This window comes from Dipteris shenzhenensis, chromosome 25 (genome assembly GCF_047967505.1).
Source record: "Dipteris shenzhenensis isolate YYH24624 ecotype China chromosome 25, Dip_SZ_1.0, whole genome shotgun sequence".
Taxonomy (NCBI): domain Eukaryota; kingdom Viridiplantae; phylum Streptophyta; class Polypodiopsida; order Gleicheniales; family Dipteridaceae; genus Dipteris; species Dipteris shenzhenensis.
In genome coordinates this window covers 35,590,270-35,618,102 of record NC_141620.1, presented here as the reverse complement: position 1 = coordinate 35,618,102, position 27,833 = coordinate 35,590,270, and the positions used below count along the sequence as shown (strand labels likewise).

Genomic DNA, 27,833 nt, shown 5'->3' with positions numbered 1-27,833 from the left:
TTGAGGGAAAACCCTCCTCATCTTGTCACCTTCACCTACACCTTCATGCTTCAGTGTACTCAACTTTAAACGACCCCCCAAATATGGCAGTCTGCAAATTGGACATCTATACCCCTAAGAGGCTCAATCCAAATGTCGTCCTTGAGCTTTTTCTTCAAATTCCCTGTTGAGCAGACCTTAGATATTGTAAGTTTTCTTAGACTTCCCCCAAAGGGTTTCCAAGGGTGCAGATTCCGTTTGCTCTATGATGGGCTTCGGTGGTGTCCCTGTCAAGAAGGTTTTATGTTCGGACCACCTCTAGGCGCACACAAACAGACTCAGCCTAGAGGTGCACGCTTCACAGAACACTTTCTCCTTGATAATTTTAGAAGAAATGCTTGTAAATTTCGGAAATCTGCTCCTAAATCTCGGTTTTTTGTGAACGGCTCAAGATGGACGAAATCGCCGCTGCAAAGGCACTACGCTGGAACGTGGAGTTTGATAGAGGATTGAGATCTCAAAAGCCAGGTGCGCATTTCTTTCGGGAACAAAAATTTTCAAAAGTATGATGATGTTGAGTCATACCGGGCTTGGGATAAGGGCTAGAGACATGGGTGATAGATGCAGTACATGAAAGTAAATAGGAAATGAAAGCCAATGCAACAAAAAGTTGTGGACTAATTTTGCAAAAAATATCATTTGTGTCCATCCCACTTCAAAGAGGGTGTCCCTATTCTAAAAGGCAGCTCAGAAGTAAGGGTTGATCTTTCGACCTTGCGATAGAGGATTAATGTGTGTTAGATGTGCTAGGCTAACTAGGTGGAAAATAAGGAGCGCGCTTATGTGATCCTATACGATCATGTGCGAAGGGCAAATACCATGATTAATGGACTAAGGCCAAAAAATCAGATTGATACAAAAGAGGTATGTTTAATGATAATGTGAAATTTTGTTTGGCATGCAATGAATGCAACACAGGCCTAGCTTGGAAAGTAACTCCGAGGGGTGGAGAGAGGAACGCAAGGGTTAACAAACAAAGTATAGAGGGGTTTGGAGCGATCCATTGTAACCACTCGTCTAAAGGTGGAGTGAGGGAGTCTCTTGGGAGACTCTCAAACTAGAGATGTGTCTTTACCGATCCAAACATGGCAAGAGAAGCTAAGGGGGAATGAAGAACCTTAAACGAACATAATGAAAAAAACAAGAGAAGGTAAGGGAGAACCAAGAAGCTAGAGTGAGGAGAATGAAAGAGCGAGATTCATGTAATGCATTAAGGTACTTAGGGCTTTGCATATTGGCTTGATGTGTCAATCATGAAGAATCTGGTGGTCCCCCTACATAGGGGGGTGGGGTCTATGAGATTCAGAGCACTGAGACCTTGAGCTGTAGTGTTTGGAACTCCATAGTGGAAAGCTTTCTTAGCTTTCCAAAAGTGGCCTTCGGACCTTTTCTCCAAAAAGGGGACCTTTTTCCTGGAAAGGGCGCTTCTTTTGCGTTTGCCACAAGTGGGCCCTCCATCCAATTGGGGCGCCACTTGTCCTGTGCTTTTGCCCTCAAAAAGTGGGGGAATTAAGCACTCTCTAATGTCCCACACATTGTGCAAACAATATCCAACAATTTGACCCTTTACAGGTTAGCCAAATGCATGCATTCATAGTGTTCTTTACCCAATGCAACGCAAAGGAAAATAAGCATGTGCTAGTCAACCAAAGTCAACTTTCTTTGAACAAAGGCAATATAAAAAATTCCTCTTTATTTCTTGGGAGAAGTACAACAATGTGAAAAGCTTCTTGGTACAACTATAGACTTTGGTGGTACTTGGATTCTTTTCAGTGTGATATACAATTGTCGTGGGTTCCAGTCCAAATGCATGCATTCATAGTGTTCTTTACCCAATGCAACGCAAAGGAAAATAAGCATGTGCTAGTCAACCAAAGTCAACTTTCTTTGAACAAAGGCAATATAAAAAATTCCTCTTTATTTCTTGGAAGAAGTACAACAAATTGAAAAGCTTCTTGGTACAACTATAGACTTTGGTGGTGCTCGGATTCTTTTCAGTGTGTGACACAATTGTTCTAATGGAGGATCTTCTTCGTTTCTTTTAGTGCTGGTAGTTCTGCTTGGACTGGTGCTGTGGGTGTAGGATCATGGAAGTAAAAGGATGCAAAGAGTGAAGCAAGGAGTGGAAGTTGTCACATCACTAGAATGAAAATGAAAGTACAAAGTACTATAAAAGAGAACCCTAGGACCTAGTGTCCTAGTGGTACCACTAGTACTAGGTGTCATAAGATACTAAAAGTACTAGGTGACCTAAGTGCGAATAACTAAAGCTACATGGCACATACCAGGGCCCAGAGGGCATCAATACGACCGGGAGAAGATGGCCTACAACCCCTACTCCATGGTATGAGCTGAAGTATTCTGGAAACGTCTCAGAATACCTAGTATTTTTTTGTCATGGTGGCACATGTTCATCCAAAAGGATATAGCCACCTATGAATGTACAAGGTATGCCAAATCATGTAACAAAGGGAACCAAGTGTAAAGCCTTTCGAAAGACTTCGAACTTGGGACGAGGAAGTGCCTTTGTAAACATATCTGCTATGTTGTCCTCTGTGGGAAGGTAGGACAACTCTATGTCTCCTGCTGACAACCGCTCTCGAACATAATGACAATGAACTTCAATGTGCTTGGTACGTGCATGAAACACTGGATTACATGCAATGGCCAAAGCACTCTGGTTGTTAGTGTAGACCATAGTGGAGGATGTCTGGCGAATACCAAGATTTGTAAGTAACTGTCGAAGCCAGACACACTCTACTGTAGCGGTGAAGGCTGCCTTTACTCAGCCTCACAGCTGGATGTGGCAACTATTGGTTGCTTCTTGCTGAGCCAAGACATACATGAACTGCCAAGCAAAAAACAATTGCCAGTATGCGACACTCTGGTGTCGGAACAACTTGCCCAGTCACTATCCGTGTAAGCATGCATGGTAAGTGAACCCTGATCACCATAGAAGAGGGCTAAATCCTGAGTGCCTTTGAGATATCTAAAGACTCTCTTCACTGCTTGCCAGTGCTGTGAACTGGGCATGTGCATGAAACTGCTGAGCTAGGATACTGCATACTGTAAGTCAAGTCTGGTGTGGCATAAGTAAATGAGACATCCAACAGCCTGTTAGTAAAGAGTGATATCACATGGTGGGCTGCCATCATGAGCTGAAAATTTGAAGCCAGGGTCCACTGGAGTAGAGATTGGCATGCAATCCTCAAACTAAAAACGATCAAGGAGTTGTCCAATATATGTCATGACAAGAGAAATGATTATTTAGTTAATAATATTAAGCCAAAAGACTTTGTACCTTGCAAGTAACGGAAGATGTGTTTTACAGCCTGCCAATGCATAATCTTTGGGCTGTGCATATACCTGCTCACCTGAGAAACTGAAAACTGAATATCAGGTCGTGTATTGCAGAGATAAATGAGGCATCCAACAGCCTGACTATAGAGTGTGACATCAATTGATTCATCCGCATCATGCATTGTAAGCTTCAGCCCCGGCTCCATGGGAGTGGACATAGGCTTGCAATCATGCATGTTGAATCTGTCCAAGAGCTTTTGAACATACTTGGACTGAGACATAACAATGCCACGTTTCTCTTGAATAAACTGGATCCCCAAAAAGAAATGTAACAAGCCCAAGTCTGACATATCAAATGTAGCTTTCAATTGGGCCTTGAAATCTGCAATTACTTCCTCATTTGATCCGGTGAGCAGCATGTCATCTACATAAAGAACGATGACCAGAATATCCCCCCCATCCTTCTTGATGTAGAGGGTGCTCTCAGTTGGACTATTGTGCAGTCCCTTGCTGGTCAGAAAGGTATCAATTTTGGCATACCATGCACGTGGGGCTTGTTTCAGCCCATACAAAGCTTTATTCAGCTTGCATACCTGAAGTGCATTTCCTGAAATTTCAAAGCCCGGAGGTTGTTTGACATAAACCTCTTCCAACAAGTCTCCATTAAGGAAAGCTGTTTTAATGTCCAATTGATGAACATTCCATTCAAAATTTGCAGCCATGGCTATAACTGACCTGATGGTTGTCATCTTGGATGTAGGAGCAAAAGTCTCCTCTTAATCTATGCCCTTTTTTTGAGCATATCCTTTTGCAACCAGCCTTGCCTTGTACCGATCAATGGACCCATCTGGTTTTCTTTTGACTTTGAAAACCCACCGTGTACCTATGGCATTCTTACCTGGTGGCAAATCCACAACATCCCAAGTCTGATTTTTATGAATGGACTGCAACTCATCGTGCATGGCATTCATCCAATGCACATAATCTTTTGCTTCTTCAAATGTCTGAGGCTCCTCCTCATCAAGAAGAGTACCTGCATAAGCTGATTCAACCGAAATGAGCTCCCTCCATGTGCCTTACTGCACTACGAGTTCTGCCAGGCAATGGAGCTTCAAGCCTACTCTCCCTGAGAGTCTGAAGCAACCAATGCGGGACTGTTTTGGCTGCGTGTATCTCTTGAATTTCTTGCCTGACAACTTCATCCACACCCTGAGGTTGTACCAATTCAGCTGGGGGCTGAATTTGTACTTGTGGAGCTGGCAGAGGTTCCTGTAAATTCTGATTTTCAGCGGGGGAACCAAATGCTATAGGAAGCATCCCCTCAAATACATCATCTGAAGAGGCCGGAATCTGAAATTCAGCATTTGTATGTGCAAAATTTTCAGAGAATATGACATCTTTACTGACAAAAATCTTGCGTGTGGCAGGATTGTAGAGACGATAGCCTTTGCTTTGTGAATTATATCCCACAAAAATGCATTTTAGTGCCTTATCTGACAACTTGTGTTTGAACTCCATAGGCACGTGGCATATGCAACACAACCTTAAAATATAGTTGGCACACATGAGGCTAGTTAGCACACATGAGGCCTTCCAGCCAAAACCTGTGAGCCTTCTTACTTGTGAGCATGCATCTATCCATTTCCATGGTGGTGCGATTCTTCCGCTCAGCTTTGCCAATCTGTTGAGGTGTAAGCCTCACTGTAAGTTGATGCATAATGCCTTTTTCTTTCAGAAATGTCTCAAACTCATGAGACATATACTCCCCCCCTCGATCTGTGCGAAGTGTCTGCACCTTGAGTCCTATCTCATTTTCAACCATAGCCACAAAGTGTTTGAAATGGATAAACACTTCTGATTTTGCCTTGAGACCATAGACCCAAGTGTAGTTGGTAAAGTCATCTATGAATGTAACAAAATAGAGATAACCCCCAAAAGCAGGTGTCCTCATGGGACCGCAGACATCACTGTGAATAAGCTGCAATTTTCTTGTAGCTTTCACTGCGCCATCCTTCTTGAAGGGAAGCCTATGCATTTTGCCAAGAATGCAACCTTCACATGCATGAGGAGGAGGCGACTCCAAAGGAGGTAATGCCTCTGAAGTGTCATTAAGCTGCCATAGCTCATGTGCCCATACGTGGCATGCCATAACTCCGCATTGTGCATCGCAGCAGTGGGAGTGCTAACTGATAATGCAAGATGGGATCTTTTTCCATATAAATCAAGCTGAAAAAGACCCTGATACAAAGTGCCACACAACCTCAAAGCATATTCATTTTCTTTGTCTCTGAATGCACACTTGTCATCATAAAAAACAACCTGAAATCCTCCTCTATTGAGTGAGGACACTGAAAGCAAATTCTTCTTTATGCCTGGCACATAGAGTACATCTGATATTCTGAAATCTGTGCCATCAGTGGGTGTGAGAATAATGTCTCCCACTCCACACAATGAATGAGAAGAATTATTTGCACAAGTTACCTTCTTCTTGGTGGGTGAAGAATGCAAAGTTACAAACAGATTTTTCTTGGAAGTGATGTGCTTTGAAGCACCACTATCAAAATACCAAGTGTGTCGTGTCTCATCAACACTGAAAGAGCATTCATCCTTTGAAGGATCATAACTACAACTGCAAGTCAAAAAAGCATATGGGTCATCATCATTAGTGGTTGTAGTATCTGAACTACCCACTAAAAGATCTGAAGTGCAAGTCAAAAAGGCATAGTGCTCTTCAACCAAGTTGGCTGCAACATCTCCTCCATCATGGCAATGTGGACCTGATGCATCTGATACAGCCATACCGGAATCCCTTTTCTTTTCTTTGGCTATGCGCTTCTTGCACTCTCCAATATAATGACCTGGCTTCTTGCAATAATGACAGATGCCCTTCTTTTTCTGCTTGTTTGTATCACCCTGCGCCTTATAAGAAGGCTGTCCAGAATCAGCTTTATGCTGATGTGTGGGCTGATGGGCATGTGGCTTATGCTGCCCTTTACCCTTGGGCTTGAACTTAGAGAGCATAGCATGCTCGCCAGCCCAGGTTGCCATATTTTTGCGTGTTTGTTCCTCCTGCAACAGAAGTCCTACCAACTCGTGAAAGGAGAGAGGATTGCTTCCCCTCCTCAATGACAAATTCAGCGAGGTGTGGAAACCAAGATAGGACTCAAGAAGAGAGTTCACAGTGGTGGAGATCATCTCTGAATCCGGAATGACTTCATCAATGTTCAGCAATTGTTCCCTGAGATCCTGAAGCTTCGTGAGGTGAGAATTCATGGAATCTCCCTCCTCCATATGTGTATGGGAAAGTTCTCACTTCAGAAAGGAAACTCTGGCATCGTTTCTTGCTGCAAACATACTCTCCAGTATTACCCAAGCTGCCATAGATGTCTTGCATGACCGAATATGAGGTATAATGAACCTCTTGACAGAAAGAGAAATTACTGAAAGAGCTTGCGCATCTCTACAGTCCCATCTTTTCTGCTCTGCTATGGGAGCTCCTGGAGCGGCTGCTTCAATCACCTGTGCTGTATTTGTACCTCTTACCCCTGCCTCCAGCTGTAGGAGTGACATGTATAGGCGTTGTATTTGGTCTTTCTTCATCTCCATTGACATAATCCCAAAGATTTCTGCCAACTAAGACATTGCGAACCATGAAACTCCACAAGGAGTAGTTGGTGCCATCCAACTTATCCTCCTGTGTGAGAACCCCGAACACCTCATTTGAGTTGTTCTGTGCCATTTTTGCCAGATAAACTCAGAAATACAGTAAATTGAACAAGTAAAATCCCTTCCTGGGATGTAAGATGCACAAGTAAAATCTGCAAAGAAAAATATGCCCACAGTGACAAATACTGTCACAGCCTGTCAAAGGCTCAAAATGCACCACAATGCTCTGCTTAATGCCCAAAAATCTGCAAATAGAATCTGCAAAAGGTGGCAAAAGTCTGCAATTTGACTCGTACTGAGTCCAAAACTATTTGCAAACTTCCAAACTGCCCTTTTACCTGCAAAATTGCAACCAAAATGTAAAAGCCCCAATTTCTTGTGGGAAATTGCATATAAAAGAGGGCAAATGGTCTGAAAGCCCCAAATGTTGCACAAATTGCAGTCTGCCTGCAAAAGCCCCAAATTTCACTGCAAAATTGCAGTGTAATTGCAAAAGCCCCAATTTCTTGGACAACCTGCAACCCAAATGCAATGTCTGCCCACAAATACAGAATGCCCCAAATTCTCTGCAAGATCTAAGCCAAACAATGGCTATCTGCAAACAATGCTTGTACGGACGTATGGAAGAACTGGAGGAAGGAGTACGCAAGTACGGACGAGATTGTACGGAAGTACAGATGACAGGTGTACGGATGTACGGCCGGTGTGTACGGAGTGTACGGATTCTGTACGTCGACTGTACAGAAGGTATGGAATTTGTACAGGGCTTGATGTACGGAATGTGCGATGGTACGGACATCAGATGTATGGACGAGTGTACAGCAGATGTACGGAATAGTCCGTACGACTGTGTACGGACAGCAGCGCAGGAGCAGCGTATGGATGAGTACGGAAGAAGTGACGCCTGCAGTACGTACGTTGTACGGATGGAAAACTGTACGGACGACGAGCTGCTGATGACGAGCTGTAGGGACGACAAGCAGGAAGAGCAGGGAGCAAGGTAGCTGGGCAGGAAGCTTACGGGAGCTGAAGCTTGCGGGCAAGGAAGCTAGGAGCAGGGTCTTGCTACTCTGATACCAAATGTTAGAAACGAGAGAGTGAGAGCAAGAGAGCTGAACGTAGTGCTTGCAATAGAAGAAGTGACTAATACAAGAAGTGGGATGTGTTTTGTCTAATTGACAAAACCTTATCCTTCAGTAACCGTAGTTAGTGAACTAACTGTTGTTAGGGGGAAAAACCTCTAAATGAGGGAAAAGTGCCCCTAACCTACTTATTACATTACATTGGTCACTGCTGAATTATAATAATAATTCTAACACCCCTTCCCCTTCCTTGTGTCCTGGGAAGAAGTCTGCGCCTTCTTGCGCTCTTTAAGTCTGATTCTCCTTTTGTTTTTTTGAGCTGATTTGGAGGGCTTCTTTTTCTCCACCTTGGTCCAAGTCCCTTGGGAGGGCTCCACCCAAGCTGTCTGAGTCTGCTGCTGCCTCGCCTACTGCTGGGGCCTGGCCGACGGACGGCGATGAGCCTCCCTATGCTCCAATCTCTGGTGAGGGGCCCTGCCCACCAAACAGTCTCATGCCAGGTGACCCATCTGTCTGCACCGAAGACACTGCTTGTGCAAGCCAGAGATCTCCACACGCTGTCTGAACTCGCCTCCATCTAAGGTCTCCAGGAGGATCTCCTCTGGGAGGGACTCTGGATGCTCTGCGATAACCCAGAGGCGGGGGACCTCGTCGTCTGCCACTACTGAAGCCCCTGTCTGTGGTGGAGATGCTAGAACCTTGCCAAAACAATTCCCTATGGAAGGAAGAATAGATCTGTACTCCTTCGAAAGCCTCGGGAAGCGGAGCGTCACTGGGAATCGTGGCACGTGATGAGTCGAATCCATGTCCTCGACTATGAAGCCATGGTACCAAGGAAGGAGGTAGACGACATGAGGGCCTAGTAGGATAGGGCTCTGCTCGACAAGGGAGGCCGTGGTGTCGGGGGGTTTCAGTTGTATGAGAAAGGCTCCTCTCCCATAGATCGTGACCTCCTGGATGTGGTCAGCCCCTGGGGCTGAGCTTGCCTGAAGCCAACCCCTGACCTGTTTCCTTGACGGGGTGAGCCCAACAATGCGACCCACCGGGGCCCTACTTGCAACGCCTCTACTTCACACTTGACTTGCTGCTTGTCTTCCGGAGAGAGCATAATCTTAACCATAGTGGGGGTCGAAGGTACTGCCATGTGAGCCCTTCTTGCCAGACCAAGGGTTGCTATCAAGGTTCAGTTCTCCCGAGAAACAAACACTGTTGGAGGTGTGAAGCAGAAGCTGCCTTGCCCTTTTGCTATGCTGATTTTCAGCCAGTAAAAGACTGACAGATGGGTGGAAGCTGAAGGCAAAAGCTGACTCTGCAACTGTCTCTTCTTTCCCCCCTTTTTTTTTTCTTGGGGCAGTAACTAGAAGAGTAACCGATTGGTTACACTAACCAGACTAATTGGCTCTGGTCTGGTTAGTCTGTAACTGAGCTCTAACTAGTAGTTGGACTGACTCCAGTCTGGTTACACCAACCAAATTGGTCTGATTAGGATCAAGCTAACTAGACTAGGGTTAGGCTAACTGGGTACTGGTTCAACTAACCAATGTCCGCTAACCAAGGTCAACCAACCCAAGGTTAACTAATTGCAGTTAAGTTAACAAGTTTTCCCTAACCAAAGTCAGCCACCTGCAGAGTGAAGGAGAGGTGAATGGATGGCGAGCAGTGATGCGAGAGCTTGGCTCACCTCAGACTTCGAGCATTGGGTAGCGTTGATGAGTAGCCATGGTTCCGCCGTTGGTGCTCTTGGGTGCGAGTGAACGAGTTCGTCAAGAAGACCAACCACGAACCAGTCTTGGAAGACCAGCGCAGGCTGGGAGCTAACACTGTCAAAGTGTACGTCCAGCCAACGACTTAGGAGCACCCTTAGCAGCCGGGAAACGACGACTTAGGAGCACCCTTAGCAGCCGGGAAACAAGCCCGGGCTCAACAGCCAGCTCCAACAAGCCCATGTCCCCATAGAATGGCCGACGACCTAAGACGACCTGGCTTAGCCTCCAACGAACAGCGCTTTAACAATCGAGATCCAACGAGCCTCTCCACCTACGCAAAGCACCCGGCGAGCAGACCATCCAGCCTGCAAAGCAACCACGACTGGCTTCCAGCTCCATAGCCTTGCTACTACACTAGCTTCTTGTAGGTGCCTCTCACTTCTCCACGGGCTGCTCCAAGTAGGCGCCTAACTCTGCTCAGTGGTCTGCTCCTACGAGACGAGCTAGACCACCGGCTCCACATTAGAGACTGGCCCCAAACACTTTGCGCCCCTTCTGGTATTTATTTATTTCTTTAGGAATGAAATTTGTACATACAACAAGGGCTTACCCTCGTGCTCTGCCCCACTAGCAATTCCACTGTTCAAGCCAAATTTTGGCTACAACTTGCATTCCATCCTAGTGCACACACTAGTGCCCAAGTGCCAAGGCAAGGCTAAGGCATTCACCATTGTTCATGACCAACTGTAAAGGTGTCCAAGCATTCCACAAAGCATCCAACTTGCTCAACTGGCTTGGCAATCCCACAATCCACTGACCAGCCTCTCAAGGTGACCAAGCATCAACACAGATCTCAAACTGAACAAGCGACGTCAATATAGGAAGAAAATCCACACACTGCTCCTCTGACACCCATCTGGCTACACCCCCTTGTAATTGGGTGTCAATTCACAACCTGAATGGCCAAGAGGGGACTTCCAACAGCAGATGGAGCAACAACAAGCTTTCAAAATGACCAAATGCAATCAAAATGAAAGGGATAGTGACAAGAGAACGCAAACCCGCTTCAAATGACTTCAATTTAGCTCCAAATAGTTCACAAATCAGCTCCAAGTAGCTCCAATCCAGTCCAAAACACCTCCAGGGCCAGCAAATCCAGCAAGCAAGAGGCAATAGGAGGAATTGGCAGCTTGGAGAGGGGTAGGAAGAGAGAGAACGGGCTGGAATCAGAGAGAGAAAACAGGAAAAAGGGGGTGCACAACAGCATTGAAGGTATCTCGGGATGCGTGCCAGCATTAGAAAACAGCCGTACAGCCAGCAAAATCACCCGTACCAGCAGGAAATTAATCCGTACAGCAGCAAAGAGGATTTCGTATAGTCCGCCTTGGATTCTGTGCAACAGCCGTACAGCAGGCTCATTCCATAGAGCATTGATTAATGCTTCTGTACAGCCGTACGGAAGCCTTGGGAAGTGAACCTTAGAGAGAAAAGAGGAGAAATGACTTCGGACAAGCGCATAGAAATGTCAAGTTTCATATAGATAATAACCTTGCAGATATGCTGACGAAGAGTCTACCTAGTTTTTATCCAAAGAAACATTGGTTTCCTTGGGCCCAACTTTATGACCCCTTTAAACCTTGCCTTGCCCCTAGCATGTAGGCCTAGTGTGTGCACCTAGGGACTTCTGTGAAGTGTCGCTTCCCCTGGGCTAGTCCCCTAAGCCTAAGTTAGTGATGGTTCATAAATTCATGCCCCCGTGACATACCCTCCTCTTGAAACAGCAAACTATCGAGTTTGCTGGTATAAACATAAACTAGCAACGATGATATGGTCTAGGAGAGCGCGTGAGTCCATCCATATATCAATGCATCAGCTATGTGGAGTGACTAGTACACTCATCATAGAGGTCCCGTAGCAGATGTATTGTCAGCAAACAATACCTCGTGTGAGACATACTATGTCACCAAGCGACTTCTAGATACCGTGCCTATCTGTTGACAAGGGAGTGGAGGAACTACCCAGAGGAGGGCCATGAGGCCGAAGATTGTACTTATCGCAAACAGAAACAACGTATGGGAGCGCAAGAAGCGAAAAAAGACAGCCACACGTGCTAGGAGATTTGTTTTTCTTTGGTAAGAAGCCATAATTTTGGTATGGATTATTGTAACAGCCAGAAATTGGAGAGTCTCCTCTTTCTAGGCTGCATTGTTATTTGCAGGATGGTTATTCCATGCTAGTTTTGCATTATAATTTGCAGGATGGTTCTTCCCTGCTAGTTTTGTTGCTTTTTGTATCAGTCAGAAGATGGAGTCTCCTCTTTTTAGGCTGTATGGTAAATTGCAAGATGAGTATTCCTTGCCAGTGTTGGATTGCTTGTTGCCCGGCATGGCTCGAGCAACAAATCCATGTATCACATGCCAGTTTGTGTTTGATTTGAACCATGAGGCAAGGTTCCAAGTCAAGCATAGATTGGCTGAACCGAATTGCGGTGATGCAAGTATGAAAGGATATCGAGTACCGGGATCTATATTCCTAGGATCCAATATTCCCATGTGTGGTTCAAGTTTTTGGAGGCGAGTGAACTAGCAGATTTCACTAAAAGTGGGGTAATCCACTCAGTTGTTGTGCTTTGAGCTGACTTCCCTTTAGGCTCAGTAGAGTGTAGGTCTGGAGCATTGCCTGATTCTCACGAGGTGCAAAGGAAACACTTTCCAGCTTCAAATAGGGCTTGCCGTTCCTCAGGAGACAATCTCTCTCTGGTACTGGGCTTACTATTTGGCCTCGGGTCCATATCAAACTTGACTTTGGTCGCCTTGGCGAATTTCCTTTTTGTGAAAGAGTCATCTTGTTGCTTACCTTTGAACCTTGGAGTCATCCCTTGCATGATAGCATAGGCTGTAGTAGCATTCTCAATCAGCTGAGACATGTTGGAGACCCTTGTCTTGGTGCAATAGTAACAATTGTCTTTGGTGCAATAGTAATGAAGCTCCTTTGGCAGCCCACAACGATACTTTTCCACTTGCTCAGACATTGATATAGTCCTATACGAACTGACTGGCAGTCTTATGGGTCTAGATTCGACGACCTCCACGTGAGGACCTCTTCATCATAGTCTGCTACTTTCCCTCTGAGACCTCAACACTTTGCCAGAGACCTGCGCGAGTAGGCTGACCTCACCATATGCAGCCCTCTATTAAGACATCATAGACCTTTCGAGCCCACTTATCTGTTCTTTAATATATCCTCCTCTACTCAGCTCACACACTTCGACGCCACCCACATACACCACTTACCTTGATATACACTTCGATCAAAAACTAAAACCCACCTACTTCACACGCCTCTTAGATATGCCTAGAGACATTGACTGCCTACCACTACTAGAGGATCGGTCCGCCCTGATCACAAGTTCTTTTCTTGAGGCTGCCATACATACTTTCCCATATACCACCCGATTCACATGCCCTCAACTGCTCAGCTCATTTCCCTGCAATAGCTTGTATGATGACCAGTGTAAGGCTTTACGCTAACAAACTCCGACTCGAAACCAAGCACCATCTCAGCCAGAGACAAGACGGGAGTGTCTGGTTCGTTGGAAGAAGCAGGCCTTCATTCACCGGAGCGAGGAGGAGTTATTAAACATGTTGTTTAGTAACAACTCTAAAGACTTCTGGCGGAGGTTCCTGGAACGAGGAGCTTCTTCCCTCCTCACGGACACCAAAATCTAGCATTCCTATGCATGCACAGTATATGAGGTCCTCGATGAGCCTGCACCTGATCTCACATACCACGCCCTGCCTCTTGCACAGTATTCATAGAGCCGGTGATGTTAAGCAAGCAACCCTGAAGCTACATAACGCAAGCAAGAGAGAGAGAGAGAGAGAGAGAGAGAGAGAGAGAGAGAGAGAGTTCATTAACGTCCACGGGAGACCAACAGTTCTATGGCACAACAAAAAACCATGGAGTACATCTGCTTAGGGTCAGCTCCCTTGCTCCCAAGGAGTCCAAAAAAGTAACTCCGGCTATGTAGAGTTCCTACATAGCCATACATCAGTTTTAGAATGATTATTTTGGTTTGGTTTTAAACTCTTTAATGATTGCTATGCCTTCATGGTATATTGCCCATTTTCCATCCTTCCTTATAGCCTTGACCTTGGCTGACTCCGTTGCCCTATTCTTCAATTGAGCTTGTGTGAGTTCCTCTGATATCCATATCTTAGTCCCTTTAACTTGTAAGATTGTCAAAGAAGCTTGACACGCAGATCTCGTGAGTTAAGCGTAATAATAGTATAGCCTTTACAATGTAGTATACGGGTGGCTTTGGCTTCATCTTCATCATCAACATCCTCGTCCTTTTTAGAGAGAGAGAGAGAGAGAGAGAGAGAGAGGTTTAGAAACCTTGTTTATTGCTACAGGTTCTCAATGGGAGGCTGTGTTGAGATTGGGGCTTCGACTTAAGCAATGGAGCAATGAACCTCCTGCATCAGCAGTGACAGCAAGCCTTTTCAAATTGGATCCTGGGGAAGACCAAGCATTTGCAAGTGCTGTTGTTTTGCACCTAGTTGAGGCCTTTAAAAGTGGAAATAATTTCACAAAGCTATGTATATTAAAAGTTTTGCTCCTAGAGAAGAGGAGCAGGAAGAGGGGAAAAACAAAGGCTAGTTGCAAAGGTTTACTAACAAAAGATAGGATCCTAAATCATGTGGAGATATTGAAGAGAGTAAAGGCAGCTATGGATAGTGGTGACATGATGGCTAGAGTGTTGGCTTTGCGGGTGATTGGATGCCTAGCTGAATTTGCCAAAGACAGTGCAGATGTGTACAAGCTTGTTCTTGAATCCCTAGATTCACCGCATGATCCCGAAGTGAGGGTTTCTCTCCTTTTTCATATTCTAAAGTTTCAAAAAAAAAGCCAATAATAAACCTCATGAGACTATTAGAAAGACTTTACATCTCATGCACCAATTTTTTAATCATGAAGCTGATTCATCCTAAGGGAATGCCTTAAGCACCAGCCACTATCAGGATTGAATCGTAGAAAACTTCTCTCTTGATTATGACGTGTTTATTAAGAAGTCTTGCAACAACAGAAACATAAGGAAAAAATAATATCGAATGAAGGTAGAAAAGGGATCTTGGTGGACATGTGATAATCGAGAGATAAGTCTTATACAATTCAATCCTAATAGTGGTTGGTGCTGAAGGCATTCCCCTAGGATGAATCCCCTTAATGATTAAAAAATTAGCTGCATGATATGTAAAAAGTCTTTGTAATAGTCTGCTGAGGTTAATTGCTGGCTTTGTTTTTTTTTTTAAAAGCTGGCATTGAAAGCTCGATTGTTTTAACCCATAGTCCTTATTCAGGTGCATGCAGGGTTGTATGCTTTGGGAAGCTTATGTGAAGTTTCAGAACCTTTTTCATCTCTTGCCCTGGAACGACTAAGGGATATGATAGACACAATGGAAACAGTTCCACAAACAAAAACTAGGGCCATCAAGGTTTTGGCTCAGATGCACCTTTGCACTTTCGTCGCTTTGACGGCATTTCAGGTTTTTTTTTGTTCTCAAACTTTGTGCTTGTTTTTCTTTGTTGAGAGATTTACAGAGGCTTGGCATTCTACGTTTGAGAAGGTGAAATACAAAACATACAATACAAGAGTTCACTAATGGTAATTTTAATATCAATCTCCGATACTAACATAAATCAAACTTTATGCAGATGGGAAGAGACTTAATGATCAGACTCCCAATTGAAGCTGTTGTTCTAACTACACTAGAGGCACTTTCAAGGCTGGCTTTCAAATCAACTATTGTGCTTGCTGATCAGGTTTCCAATATCTTTTTGCCTGAGTTCTTCCCTAGGTTCTGAACGAGTGGGAGGCTATTCCTATTATATATAGTTTAAGTGTCTCATGGTGTTCACTGAAGCATGTTGTTTTCAGTTCTGAGTTGTTTCAATCTTTCACTGTTTTAATGGTGGAGGTGTTCGTATAGATTGCAAATAGAGATCTTTATCTGGCTACCCAGTTCTTCTGGAAGCCTCCCTTTTATTGCCTCAATAACGATTAACCTAGAAGTGAGTCTTAACGGGTCAAAGATCACAGATTATGTATGTGTCCAAGGATGTGCAATCTACTATTGGGCATCAGGTTTGGAAAGAAGTGCAAGATGGATGCTACTATTCTACAAATAGCTAGAAATTCTGTTTGTTAACTGTTTGGCTTGGACAGATATTCAATGCACAGCCTTGTTTGAAGTGTACCTTGTTTGTAAAGAAAGTGCCCTCAGGTACTACAGACCTATCTTGCCTTTGTTTATCTCAAAGGTTTCACCTTAACAGATGGACTATAGACTTGTAAGGCAAAGGTGCCTCAAGTGCAGGTCCAAAGAGAGGGCTGGTCAATAGGGTGGAAAAGAGGGGGCGGAGGGGTTGGGGGTGAGCAAGTGGGGTGAGGGGGATGGTGTCTTAGCTATGGATATGGGAGGGAGGCTTGGAGAGAGGCATGCCGCAGAGGAGCAACGGGAGAAGGGACTTGGAAGGAAGGAGTTGGATGGTGCCTCAAGAACTGCAGAAGTAGAGGCCTCATGATTCTTGTTGGGTGCCGGGGGCATGAAATGAAGATGGAATGCGAGGAAGCAAAAAACAATTTAGGAAATAATGAAGAAAGTACAAGAGTGGCTAATGGTTATGGCTCCAAAGTCAACTGGTTGACTAGGACTAGTCGTAAATAGCCTACAAGGCCATACAAGGGCTTGGTGCTAACAAACCCCTCCATGGTATGGTTGATATCTTAGATATATCTTAGTTAAACCTGGAAACTAGCTCATGGTTGCACATGTTCATCCAAGATGAATATAGCAACCTATGATTGTAGAGGGAGTTCAACATCATGTAAATGGTACCAAGTGTAAGGCACACCAAAACGTGTCAAAATTGGGTCGTGGTAGAGCCTTCGTGAAGATTTGCTAAGTTATCTCCAACTGATGTCACTCTTGAACATAATGATAATGTACCTCAATGTGCTTCGTACGTGCATGAAACATGGGATTATGCGCAATCGCCAAAGCAATCTAGCTGTCAATGTAGATGATGGAACTGTTTAGGCTGACATGGAGATCTGAAAGTAATTTGTGTAGCCAAACACACTCTTCTGATAGTCCCAAAGCAATCTAGCTGTCAATGTAGATGATGGAACTGTTTAGGCTGACATGGAGATCTGAAAGTAATTTGTGTAGCCAAACACACTCTACTGATAGTCACTCTCGAACATAATGATAATGTACCTCAATGTGCTTCGTACGTGCATGAAACACGGGATTATGCGCAATTGCCAAAGCAATCTAGCTGTCAGTGTAGATGATGGAACTGTTTAGGCTGACATGGAGATCTGAAAGTAATTTGTGTAGCCAAACACACTCTACTGTAGCTGTGAAGGCTGCCCTTTATTCAGCTTCACAACTGAAAATAGCAATTGTAGGTTGCTTCTTGCTGAACCAAGAGATGCATGAAGAGCCATGCGTCAAACAATTGCCACTGTGTGACTAGTAAAGTCTTAATATATAGCTGGTCTACCTCCCAATGCATTCGGGATGCAATAGCAAGGACGCACTGAATGATCGAAATGAGTGAACTGGGAGCGAAGATCTCCTGAAATTCAAAGCCATGTTGGTGGGCATAGCCTTTTGCAACAAGGCGGGCTTCGTAATGGTCAACACCACCCAAGTGCCATTAGCATGAATAGAATCAAGTTCATCTTCCATGCCCTGCATCCATTCATTGGTTTGAAATGCATCTCTATGACATAGAGGTTTTCTTTACAGACAGTGGCAATCAATGCAACATCAAGCTCAAGCAAATGCCATGAATTTGTTTGTGTGCACCTTTGGTGCGGGCAGCTAAGGGCTCAGCTTGCTTGCTGTCCCATAAAGTGTCCAAGAGCCACCTTGGCACTGTTTTTTGCTGTCTAATGACAGCCCTCTCCTCTTGAACTGCCTGATCAGTTGCAGATGCATCATGTGGCTGCAAATGAGGCTGAGCATGTGGAAATTGAGGAGGCCGAGTGCTACTGGAAGACTACGGAGATTCAGATCAGGTTATTCAGTTTGTGAGAACTCCAACAAGGCAGCAGGGAGGATTCTTGAAGAGAAGAACCCTCACCTTACCTTCACTCCTTGCATGGCACATGAGCTGAATAATCTCTTGAAGGATATTGGTCAGTTTGATTGGGTGGATTCTACCAGATATGGGTAATCATGTTGTCTCATCACTTGCCATCAATAGATTTTGGCAATTTTTCACAAGATATCCCCAAAAAATATTCTGAAACAGGCTTTGTTGATAATTTTCTGATGTTGAAGTGGCTTTTTAAGCTCTAAGCTCAATTGAGGCAGCTTGTGGTTTCTGCTGAGTGGGGGCATGGCATGAACAACTCCGCAGGGGCTTAGAGACTTAAGTCCATTGTCTTGGATGACGAGGCCCCGGACGAGGATCAGGATGATGAGGCTAGGGAGAGGCCTACATTGCTTGCCACCCTCAAACCATTAGGACTGACTCTCTTTTTGTCTATATACCATGTACGTGACTCAATAGTCTCGAGTCCTATTCTGTATTGAGGCATTCAGGCCCGAGGCATGGCCTCCTTTTTTTGTACTTTGCATATTATATGCTCTCGAATCTATAGTATTCTAGACTTCTATGCTTTATGCACATCGCAAACATGTACATTTCGATTTTGAGTATTCTAAGAGTGTAAAAGTCTAAAGCTGAAATGGAAAGTTTAGAGCTGTTTCATAATTGTATATTTTCATATGAATTGATGATGTGTCGTATGACTTGGTGTTTCGTTTCCCATTCCCACGTTCCCCTTCTCAGAATGTCCCCGTTCCGGCACCCGAAATATCAGAATGTTCCCATTTCCTGGTAACTACGGATTTTGGACAAGGAGAGGGAGTTTTCTTTGTCTTTATTATAAATTAGCTTTGGTTAATATCTTGTTTTGCAATGTGATTTAGTCTAGAGGATTTTTCCAATTGTGGCAAAAGTTTTTTTGGGGTTTACATAAATATTGTATTTATAGTTTAACAAAAAAGAAGAAATAATATATAGCATGGAGAGAGACAATGATCATGAAATGGAATTAGAAGGGTTTTGAGAGGTTACGGATTAAGTGTTTTCTAGCCGCCTCTTTTGTGTTTTTTTTCTGGGATTTTTTGTGGGGTTGGGATGGAGATCATTCTCGGATCCCTACTGTAATGATCATACTTTGTTTTGAATTGAACATACGACTTTTTCGATAAAATATGAAATTAGGAGGAAAAACTCCTCCCGTGGTTCCTATAGGATTGAGAATTTGGCTGATACAGCAGGTCTTGCTTTATGCACGTGAAACTCAATCAATAATTCTTCCAGGAGTTCTTTTCTACTTAGATGCTTGTAGGAGACATAAAGAACAACAAGAGCTGATGATAGAAGTCTGTTGTCATCTCCAAACCACATGAGAGGAGGCATAAAGTTCGTGTGTCTAGAGCTGCTGAACTCGAGCCTGTAGTGTTGCCATTTTGTCCTGTAAAACTGAGAGATCTATTCCTGCAAAATTTGCTGTCACTTTGCAAAGGGGTGTGTCCCGTTGTGAAAAGGTGCGTCCTTTCACATAAGAGAGTGTCTTTTTGCAAATGGGTATGGCTCTTGGTATGAGGATGTGTCCCTTCACATTGCACATTGAATAGGCCTTAAAAATGAAGAGGTGTGACCCTTCATAAAAAGGTGTGACATTTCACGATGGGCTAAGTCCCTTGGTTGAAGAGGTATGACTCTTCATCAACAAGGGTCGTGCCTCATGGGTAGTGTCCCATCGAAAGGGCATACCATTGTATATATGTCCATTCATCCAACCATCCATAACTACAAGGTTTTAGAAAAAGAATATGGCACAGATCAATACAACCAGCAGATTCCTTAAGCTGTGAGAATGTAAAAAGTGTCTGTAGGCCATGCCTTGCAGAGATGCTCCTGCCTTTCAGTGGTCTTTTGTACTGCTTTATACCCTGCTCCCACGTGGCTCACAAGGTAATGATGATACCATGTCTTATGTTGACCAATGTTGACTCATACTTTAGGTACAATATTTAAAGCATGGTATGTCTATCAAACAAGGTGAATAATATTCAGCTGGCCTGCCAACAAGGGGAAAATCTTTGAATGCTACTATAGAAAGGGAAGATAAATGTTGCAAAAATTATGTCGCCTTTAATTTCTTTTGTGTGGTCTTGAGTGTGTGAGGTTTTGTATGTGATCCTAGGTTTGGGTGCAGGTTCTCGAGCGTAGTGTATAGGGTTTAAGTTTCACAACAAAAATTGACAAGATGACAAAAGCTTAGAAGCGTCTTCCCTATTCTCTTAAAATCAGTGACAACAAAAAGAAAATCCATTTTCGATCATCATCTAATGATGTAGCTGCATACAATGTTCAAGAGAAAGCTTCTAACAAAGTGAGAACTGATGTTTCCCAATTCTTTTGGCATAAAATTTTATAGATATTGTAGCTCCTTATCGTAGTGAAACTTAAGTTGATCTTGCCTTCCAAATTCATGTTGGACAATGATATAGATCTCGTGGTATGCATGTCCATTTGCATGGAGACGAATCCCTTGCAATCCAATCACCCCAAGAAATCAGATTCATGTCAATCTATTCTTGAATGCCAAGAGGGCATCCAAATTAAAGCCCGAACTCTATTGAGCCGTCCACAAGAAATCAGATTTATGTCAATCTGTTCTTGAATGCCAAGAGTGCATCCAAATGAGAGCCCAAACTCTCTTGAGGAGTCCACATGAGAAGGCACAACAAAAATAGTTGTGGTCAGGTTGTGACGGACTAGGCCATAGATCGATGACTGTTTTCAGCAAGAGCTCACACCAGAAATAGAACCGTCAAATCGTATCTTGATACCATAAGACCTTGCTCTTTTGGACTAATCTCACATGTTATGATCAACACACGACAACATTTGTGCACCGTGGCATCCTGTAGTGACCTTAGGGTTGTAGCCGCATACAATGTTCGAGGGAAACCTTATACCATTCAGACAAACAATTGCCTAGACATACCACCTTGTAGTAGACAATTTAAGAGCTGCAGTATATCACTTCACCATTACGCTATACATACAATAGGTTGTAGTTTCAAGTAGATCTATGAACTAGTCGAGCAAGACTCCTATCGAGAATAACCAAGACAGTCACAAATTCTAGCTTTGACCTAGAACTTTAAGCTTTGATGCCCTTACTCTGGACTCAGTGACACCCAAACCTCTGAGCAAATTTTCAAGAATTGCAGGGCTAGGACTAGCTGACTGTAGAGCCCTCGCGTTGAATACGTTGTCATAAGCAACATCAGCTCTCCTAATCCATGGCTCTCCCCCAAAGATATTGTCATCATAGAGGGGAGTATCAAGGATTGCAAAGACGACCCCTCATTCAAAGCTAACGAGCTCTTTAGTAGCATTGTAAAAATACAATGAATACGATTGGGAGTAAACTTGGGAGGGCCTTCAAAGACACCATCGTCTACGATGAGACAATTTTAAAACTCCTCCCCCGAGCAGATCACCTCCAACATCAGATCCAAAACATCGAAGGAAGATTTCATTCCATTGCCCCTGAAGAAGAGATCCTCCTGCGGATTGTCCACGGTAGGGCAATGGAAGGCTCTCTAACAATGCTTGTGAGTTGTTTTGACATTAAGAACTCACATGAAAAGCAAGCTTGACAAATATGTAAGCCAATCAAAACTAAGAAAAATTTGAAAGCATCCAAAAAATACAAGAAAACATTTTGAGTTTTCATAGGACTTGAACTTTCACTAAGGCTTCCCATGGCATGCCAAAAATTACACGTGGGAATTCACAAAAGGAGTTTCAATCCTCTGGTATGACACTACCTCTACTAACAAGGTGAACTTCAAATTGCCATGTTAACAAAGTTGCTTTTGTCTCTAGATCATTTGGATCTGTTGTTGACCTTAGGATTTTCTTTGCGTCTCTTAAAGTGCTTGCCGGTAATTTGCTCTGGACATGGCTACAGAGCCCACCTTTCTCTTAGAGTGCTCTTTGGCAATTTGCTTCGGACATGGCGCTTGACACCTTGCTCAATTGCATCCTTCATGCACGAGGGAGATCGCAAGGGTCCCTGTAGATGTCGAAGTATGGGTGGTGGAGTGAGATTGGGTTGAAAACTGGCTCCCGACCAGTGCTAGAAAACTTTTTACGGTAGGCAGCGTACAAGGAAGTTTTCCTTTATGAAGCCCTCGTTAAGCCATGTGTTGTGATTATAGGTGTTGATCTTTATGAAGATCCAAGGGTTTGAAACGTGCTTTCTAGAAAAACAAAACTTTTGTGAGGTCTCCTTAAGCCACGTGTACAATTTTAGGCCCTTGATTTTAGATTGATCTAAAGGACTAAAACACTCCTTCCAAATTTGACCCAAAAGCATACTTTTTTATTCACTCTTCCCACAAATCTATTATATAAGGAGGGAGATAATTGCATATTTTCTTTCTTGCCATCACTTGATTGCGTAATTGTTGGACAGCTCACGACCTTGCTAATGAAACTCCAATTGGATAATAGTGAGGATTTAGGTCCAATTTGGAGTTAGAGCCATGACGGAAGGGCTGCTTACTGCAACCTAGTTTCCTAGCCAGTGGATCTCGAAGTCATGCCGGTTTTTTAGTCTCAAAACATACACATTTGCTGGTTTTTACACTGAAATTTTCAAAATCTCAGCCAGCCAGTCAAATTAAGGATGATCTCGAAGACACGTTGTCGTTTAAAGTCTCAAAACATAGACATGTGCCAGTTTTTACACTTCAAAATCTCAGCCGGGATTCTAAATGCACAACAAAATTTAAGTCGGTTTGTTTCAAATTTAGCCAGTGCAAAATACACTAAAGGGCGGTTACTGCTCTCGAAGTATCGATCGGCGTACTAGATGGTCGGCGGCGCCTACGGCGCAAGGTTACGACATAAGCAAAAGCTGCTTTTTGGTCTAAAGCCAAGTGGGCACCGAACTCCGGCTATGGCACTCCATGACACCCATCCTCTCTTCTCCTCCTGCTCCAACAAGTTGAATACATTCAAAAGGCCTGCCTTGGAAGTTGAGAGAAGAAGAAGAAGAAGAAGAAAAGAGAGAGAGAGAAAGGGGGAGAAAAAAATGGGGAGAGAGAGAAAAGGGGAGAAAAAAATGTGGACCAAAATGGCAAAAAATCCACATCATTTTCCCTTTCTTAAACAGAAACACCTTTACTAAAGCTTTCCCTCCTCAGGGCAGGCCAAAAAATTGGTTTTTCTCCATACCGGTCCTAAAAGGTATTTAAAATAAATTTGACAATATATGTATCTATTTATTAAAACAGGTGAAATGAGATGCGTACTAAGTTTAAAATGGATGATAAATCATACAAGGTACAACATACTTGTATGATCTGTCATATGAAATCAAATTGAATAGGAATAATCATAAAGTGTTTGAATTACTTGTAAGCCATGGACAACTGCAAATAACGAGACACATAGACTATATCATTTGAATAACAAGTCTGGACTAGTGCATCTTATGTAGTGTCCATTGGGGTTTCTTCCTCATATGAGGAGTCACCCAGCACTCTCAAAAGAAGAGGATGTATCGGATGCATCAACCTCTTCCTCAATGCGCTCAGTTAAAGCTTGTATATCAGAATTGTCTTGCTCATCCTTTTGGTCTTCTTCATTTCCTCCTTGTGCACCACTTCTTCCTCTTCTCCCTCCTCTCCCGGCCTCTTCTCCCACCTCATCCGCGACTGCTAGGACATAAATAGCTATTCCATTTTTTAAAAACTCCTGGTTGGGAAGCTTGTGGGGAAACACGTCTTGTACATGATGAATACCACAAACAAAAGGGGTCACCAGAACCACTCAATAAATATAATTTAAGCTAAACTCCAAGGTGCCAAAATCCCAAAATTGGGTAGATGCACTGGAAATTTTGGAGGTAGATACATTGAAAAAGCTGTAGGGAGGGCATATCTTGGAGATAATCAAAATAAAGGAGCGGTTGTTTAAAACTTGAAAGACGATGTCAATTTGTGACAGCAAAAAAAGACAGCTGCTGTATCAAAAAGAGTTTGCTGGAAATGCAATCTATCGAGGAAAGCATGAACATTTTCGGAAAGCCATTTTATTTCATTTTCCAATCTTTCACCCTATGCCTATTCTAGTTGTTAATTTTCAAGATGCACAGCAGGGTTTGAATACAGTGAAAGAGACCTGGATATACTTGCAGGTGGATTTGCTGTTGTCATATCTCTGCTCGGATCCTCGTGTGGTTGTGCGTGTTGTTTCATTGAAGTGCTTAATAAAGCTTTCTAGCAAGTCAATGGGTTGGATTGGTTCTCAGGAGAAGTCTTTTGAGATAATGATCTGCATATTAGAAGATGTTAAGCAGCCATTTCTTCTTAAAACTTTAGCTATACAAGCCTTCAAAAAGGTACTCCTGCATTTTACATTTCTTTTTTTTTTTACTGTTCAGTATCAAATGTTCTTGTTTGACATGATTGACATGCAGAAAGCTTGTTTGAGTGCAGCTATTACCTCACTATGCTGTTACCATTGATGTTGGCCATCTTACAAGACTATTGTCTGTTGTCGAACTCAGTGTCTTGAACCCAAACTGGTCAAGAGTGGAACCTGTGCTTAACGTTATAGTGGATCTGGCATGCAACGTTGAGAAAGTGAGGCCAGGTGTTTGCAAAGGTGCAGATGAACAAATGGGATTAGGGCCCTTCTTGGAACCTGAAGGTACATATCTTGGAATGCAAGAAAGTCTTGATATTGAGGAACCCATAATCCGTTTGGAATTTCCCACTCGGGTCGCCTTGCTTATTTGTGACCAACTAGCACAACTTGGTTGCCACTGGAATGCTTTGGAACTGGAGCAGAAAAATGGAAAGGGTTTACCAACACAATGTAATTATGATTACACAGTTCTTTTAAGGTCTAGATGCCGTTTCTTATGTGAACTTCTGTTGCAGTTAGTCCAAGGTTGTTTACAGTCTGGTTTTGTGATTGTTGACTGTCTGGCTGGAATGGTCGAGGCTCTACTGCAGAATGTCCAGGAGAAAGACCGCAAGAAGCAGCAAGACCCCAGCAGTAGTGTATCTCATGAGGTAGTGCATTTAGCACACAGCAGCTTGTCAGACTCTGAGTTACCTGTCCCCCAGTTGTGTCTGTTGAAGATGGTCTGTCTGTGCCTCAGAGGTTGTCTCTCTCTCTTTATTTCAAAAGAGGAGCACTTTAATAGCATCCTCAGCAGATTCGTCAATCTAAGAACATTATGTACATCTGTCAATATCCCTCATGGTGTTTTAAGAAATCTGCTGTCATTGTTGTTGAAAATAAGAAAGCACTCAAGTCCAAAAGCAGCCCAAGAGATTGCAACCACAATATACCATGTGGCGGATTGTTTATTAAAGGAGAGAGATTTTTGGGCAGCTTACAAGGTGTGTATGTATGCTGCTTCTCATGGACTTTGGACTGGGGCTCCAGCAGTGATGGACTGCCTTGTAGATAGAGGCCAATCAGATGGATGCCACTTGTGGCTTAGGGCACTCGGTGCAATTTGTGACTCTGAAGCAAATATTCAAAGTACATGTCAAAAAATAGTTAATGATAATGTGGGGGATGAGTGCTCCGATCTCTCACAGCATACGAAGATGATGGAAACAACAACAAATGATCTGATGGGAAACTTGGGAGGAGCAATAGCCAGTGCACTTCCTGGTCTGCATTTAGCAGCTAGCTTGCTTGCAGCTGCAGTAAATCTTGACAGAACCTTTGAGTTTCAGAGATGGCTGTTAACTCTGAGGATTGCATGCCTTCGCAGCTCTGGGGAGTTGCTTGGGATATTGAGCCCTGTTTGTATGGATCTTAAAGAATCCAATCTAGAAGCAATCGGTAGTGCTATGAGCGACATTTCAGCAAATGATGTCTCTGTGAAACAAAGTGTTTCAAATATTCAAGCAGCTGCAAGGAAATCTGAGGCATTGTCCTCACAATTCAGCAAGCTAGCGATGGAGCTAGATATACTTTGTGTCTCATTCATGGGTATTGACAAAGAGAGCTTACACACGTTGTATTGCACAGCACTTGGCTGCTCTTTCTTGTCCTTCTGCACTACCTTTGCTCTGTCTTTTCCCCGAACCTGGGGAGAGAGAGTTGACAGAATTTCATCTGCTCAGTCTCAAGTAGGATTAATCGCAAATGACCTATACCAACGGTTGGTTGGAGTTGAGGGAGAGGAATGGCTTGAACTTCTCCTGCTTTCACTACAGCTTGGCAATGTACATGTATCGCCGCTGATTGGCAGCTTAGCTTCTAGTGTTTCTGCTTCAGAGAAGGAGTTACTGAATTTAATCAGGTGGGGAGTCAAAGAGGTAATGCACTTGCAAGAAGATGCAAACATGAGGGAGCCAGAGATGCTATGGCTGGTTTTGACAACAGGTATAAAAGTACTCAAAGGTATAGTTGAGAAATGGCTGTGTCTTCCATGGGTGCTTCCCAAGCATTTCTTATCTACCAGGTATTTTGTTTTCTGTTTTCCCATAAAAGACTCTGTTTTGCTTTTTTCCCTTCAACACGATAGTTATTTCTTGCGGGATGCATGTATTAGCAAAACGATCCTTTGTGGTCCATAAGTGCTTCAAAAGAACCTCATACTGTATTTTGTTCCATAAAATTCTCTGTGGTCAGAAAAGGTTCTACACTTGCCAAAGCACGTACAGTAGTTTCTGTTGGAGTGCTGATTCTGTTCTTGTTTTCTTCCATGAGATTAGACCGCGAGTTGGAATTGAGGCTTTCTTTGGGAGAATGGATATGGATAATAAAGAGACAGAGGAGATAATTATTTCTCAGGGATCCTTTGTCCCATTGAGCATATGTTTTCAAATTCGGAACCTAAATATGAATGGAAGAAAAAATGTCCGAAGAATTAGCTGTGCCTTGCTACTGAAGTCAGCAGAGAGACATAATTTCATTGATGATGAATTTTACAATGGGTGGAGGTTGGGTTGGGACGAAAGCCAGACAATGGGGAGTGATTTTCAGCGCTCTCTCCTGGAGAAGCTTTTCGCTAATTTGAATAACAGGGTTGCTTCATCAGAAGAAATCATATGGGAAAGTTTTGTAAGTGAACACGATGAGTGCAACGAGGACTGGGGAGTATCTTCTTCTATTGTGGTATGTGATGTTGATGAAAAGGGGCAAGCTTTTACTTCTTGTCTTCTCAACACTGCTCACTCACAATGTGGATTATTTCGTCTCTCTCTCCAAGCTGCCTGTCTGGATAATGAGGGTCACCATTGGAGGCTGCTTCCACTTAACAATGGACGAACATTGAGAATCGTCCCAGCATCTGGCTAGTTATTCTTTGAAGGCATGAATAATGCTGCCAAAAGTTGTTCTTCAGGTATTCTCAGTGTCCAAACGTAGTGGGAAATTCCATATCGCATCAAAAGATTAAAGACAAACCTTCTTTGCTTGCTTTTACAGAGGATGCAGGAGTGAAACCAATGGCTGATTGCAAAGGATTATACCACTAACCAAGATGCCCTCTATTCACAACCAAGCGTATCTTTGCAGTTGCTTTTTTTCAGTGCATGCTTTTGTTTTGATTTTGGAATGGATGCAGGACTTGGACTTGGTATTAATTTGTTCTATATCAATGCTGTTTGCCCTTCGATCATTGTCAGTACTGCACTGATTTCTAAAGCTCACTCCTTGATTTCTATTGTTTTTCTCTTGCAATCACATGATACACTACAGAAGTTCTCTTTCAGCAATATAGGTTTTTCTCACCTCATTTGTGCTCTTTGTTTAAAATACGTTAATGATTAACAGGGTGTATCTAATCATACCCGATAGTAAATAATTTACGTTGCCCATGCGCTTCCTTGTTGTTTATGTTGATGAGATTGTTTGAAAGGGAATTCAAGGATTGCCCTTATGAGGTTGT

The 27,833-nt window shown here is 43.3% G+C and overlaps 1 protein-coding gene across 1 annotated transcript; it reads left to right on the top strand.

Annotated features, from left to right (window-relative positions):
- Positions 1-27,480, top strand: EMB1895 (ARM repeat superfamily protein). Its single transcript, XM_087396551.1, has 8 exons — positions 1-328; positions 432-507; positions 14,209-14,657; positions 15,157-15,342; positions 15,512-15,619; positions 24,108-24,311; positions 24,409-26,402; positions 26,656-27,480. Exons 2-8 carry the CDS (start codon positions 432-434, stop codon positions 27,239-27,241), a joined length of 3,603 nt encoding a protein of 1,200 aa, XP_087252677.1. The 5' UTR covers positions 1-328; the 3' UTR covers positions 27,242-27,480.
- The last annotated feature ends 353 nt before the right edge of the window (positions 27,481-27,833 follow it).

Coding starts and splice junctions, on each gene's coding strand:
- EMB1895 (XM_087396551.1), top strand. CDS start 432: ATGGACGAAATCGCCGCTGCAAAGGCACTACGCTGGAACGTGGAGTTT. Junction 15,343..15,511: donor TCGCTTTGACGGCATTTCAG/GTTTTTTTTTGT, acceptor AACTTTATGCAG/ATGGGAAGAGACTTAATGAT. Junction 15,620..24,107: donor CTATTGTGCTTGCTGATCAG/GTTTCCAATATC, acceptor ATATACTTGCAG/GTGGATTTGCTGTTGTCATA.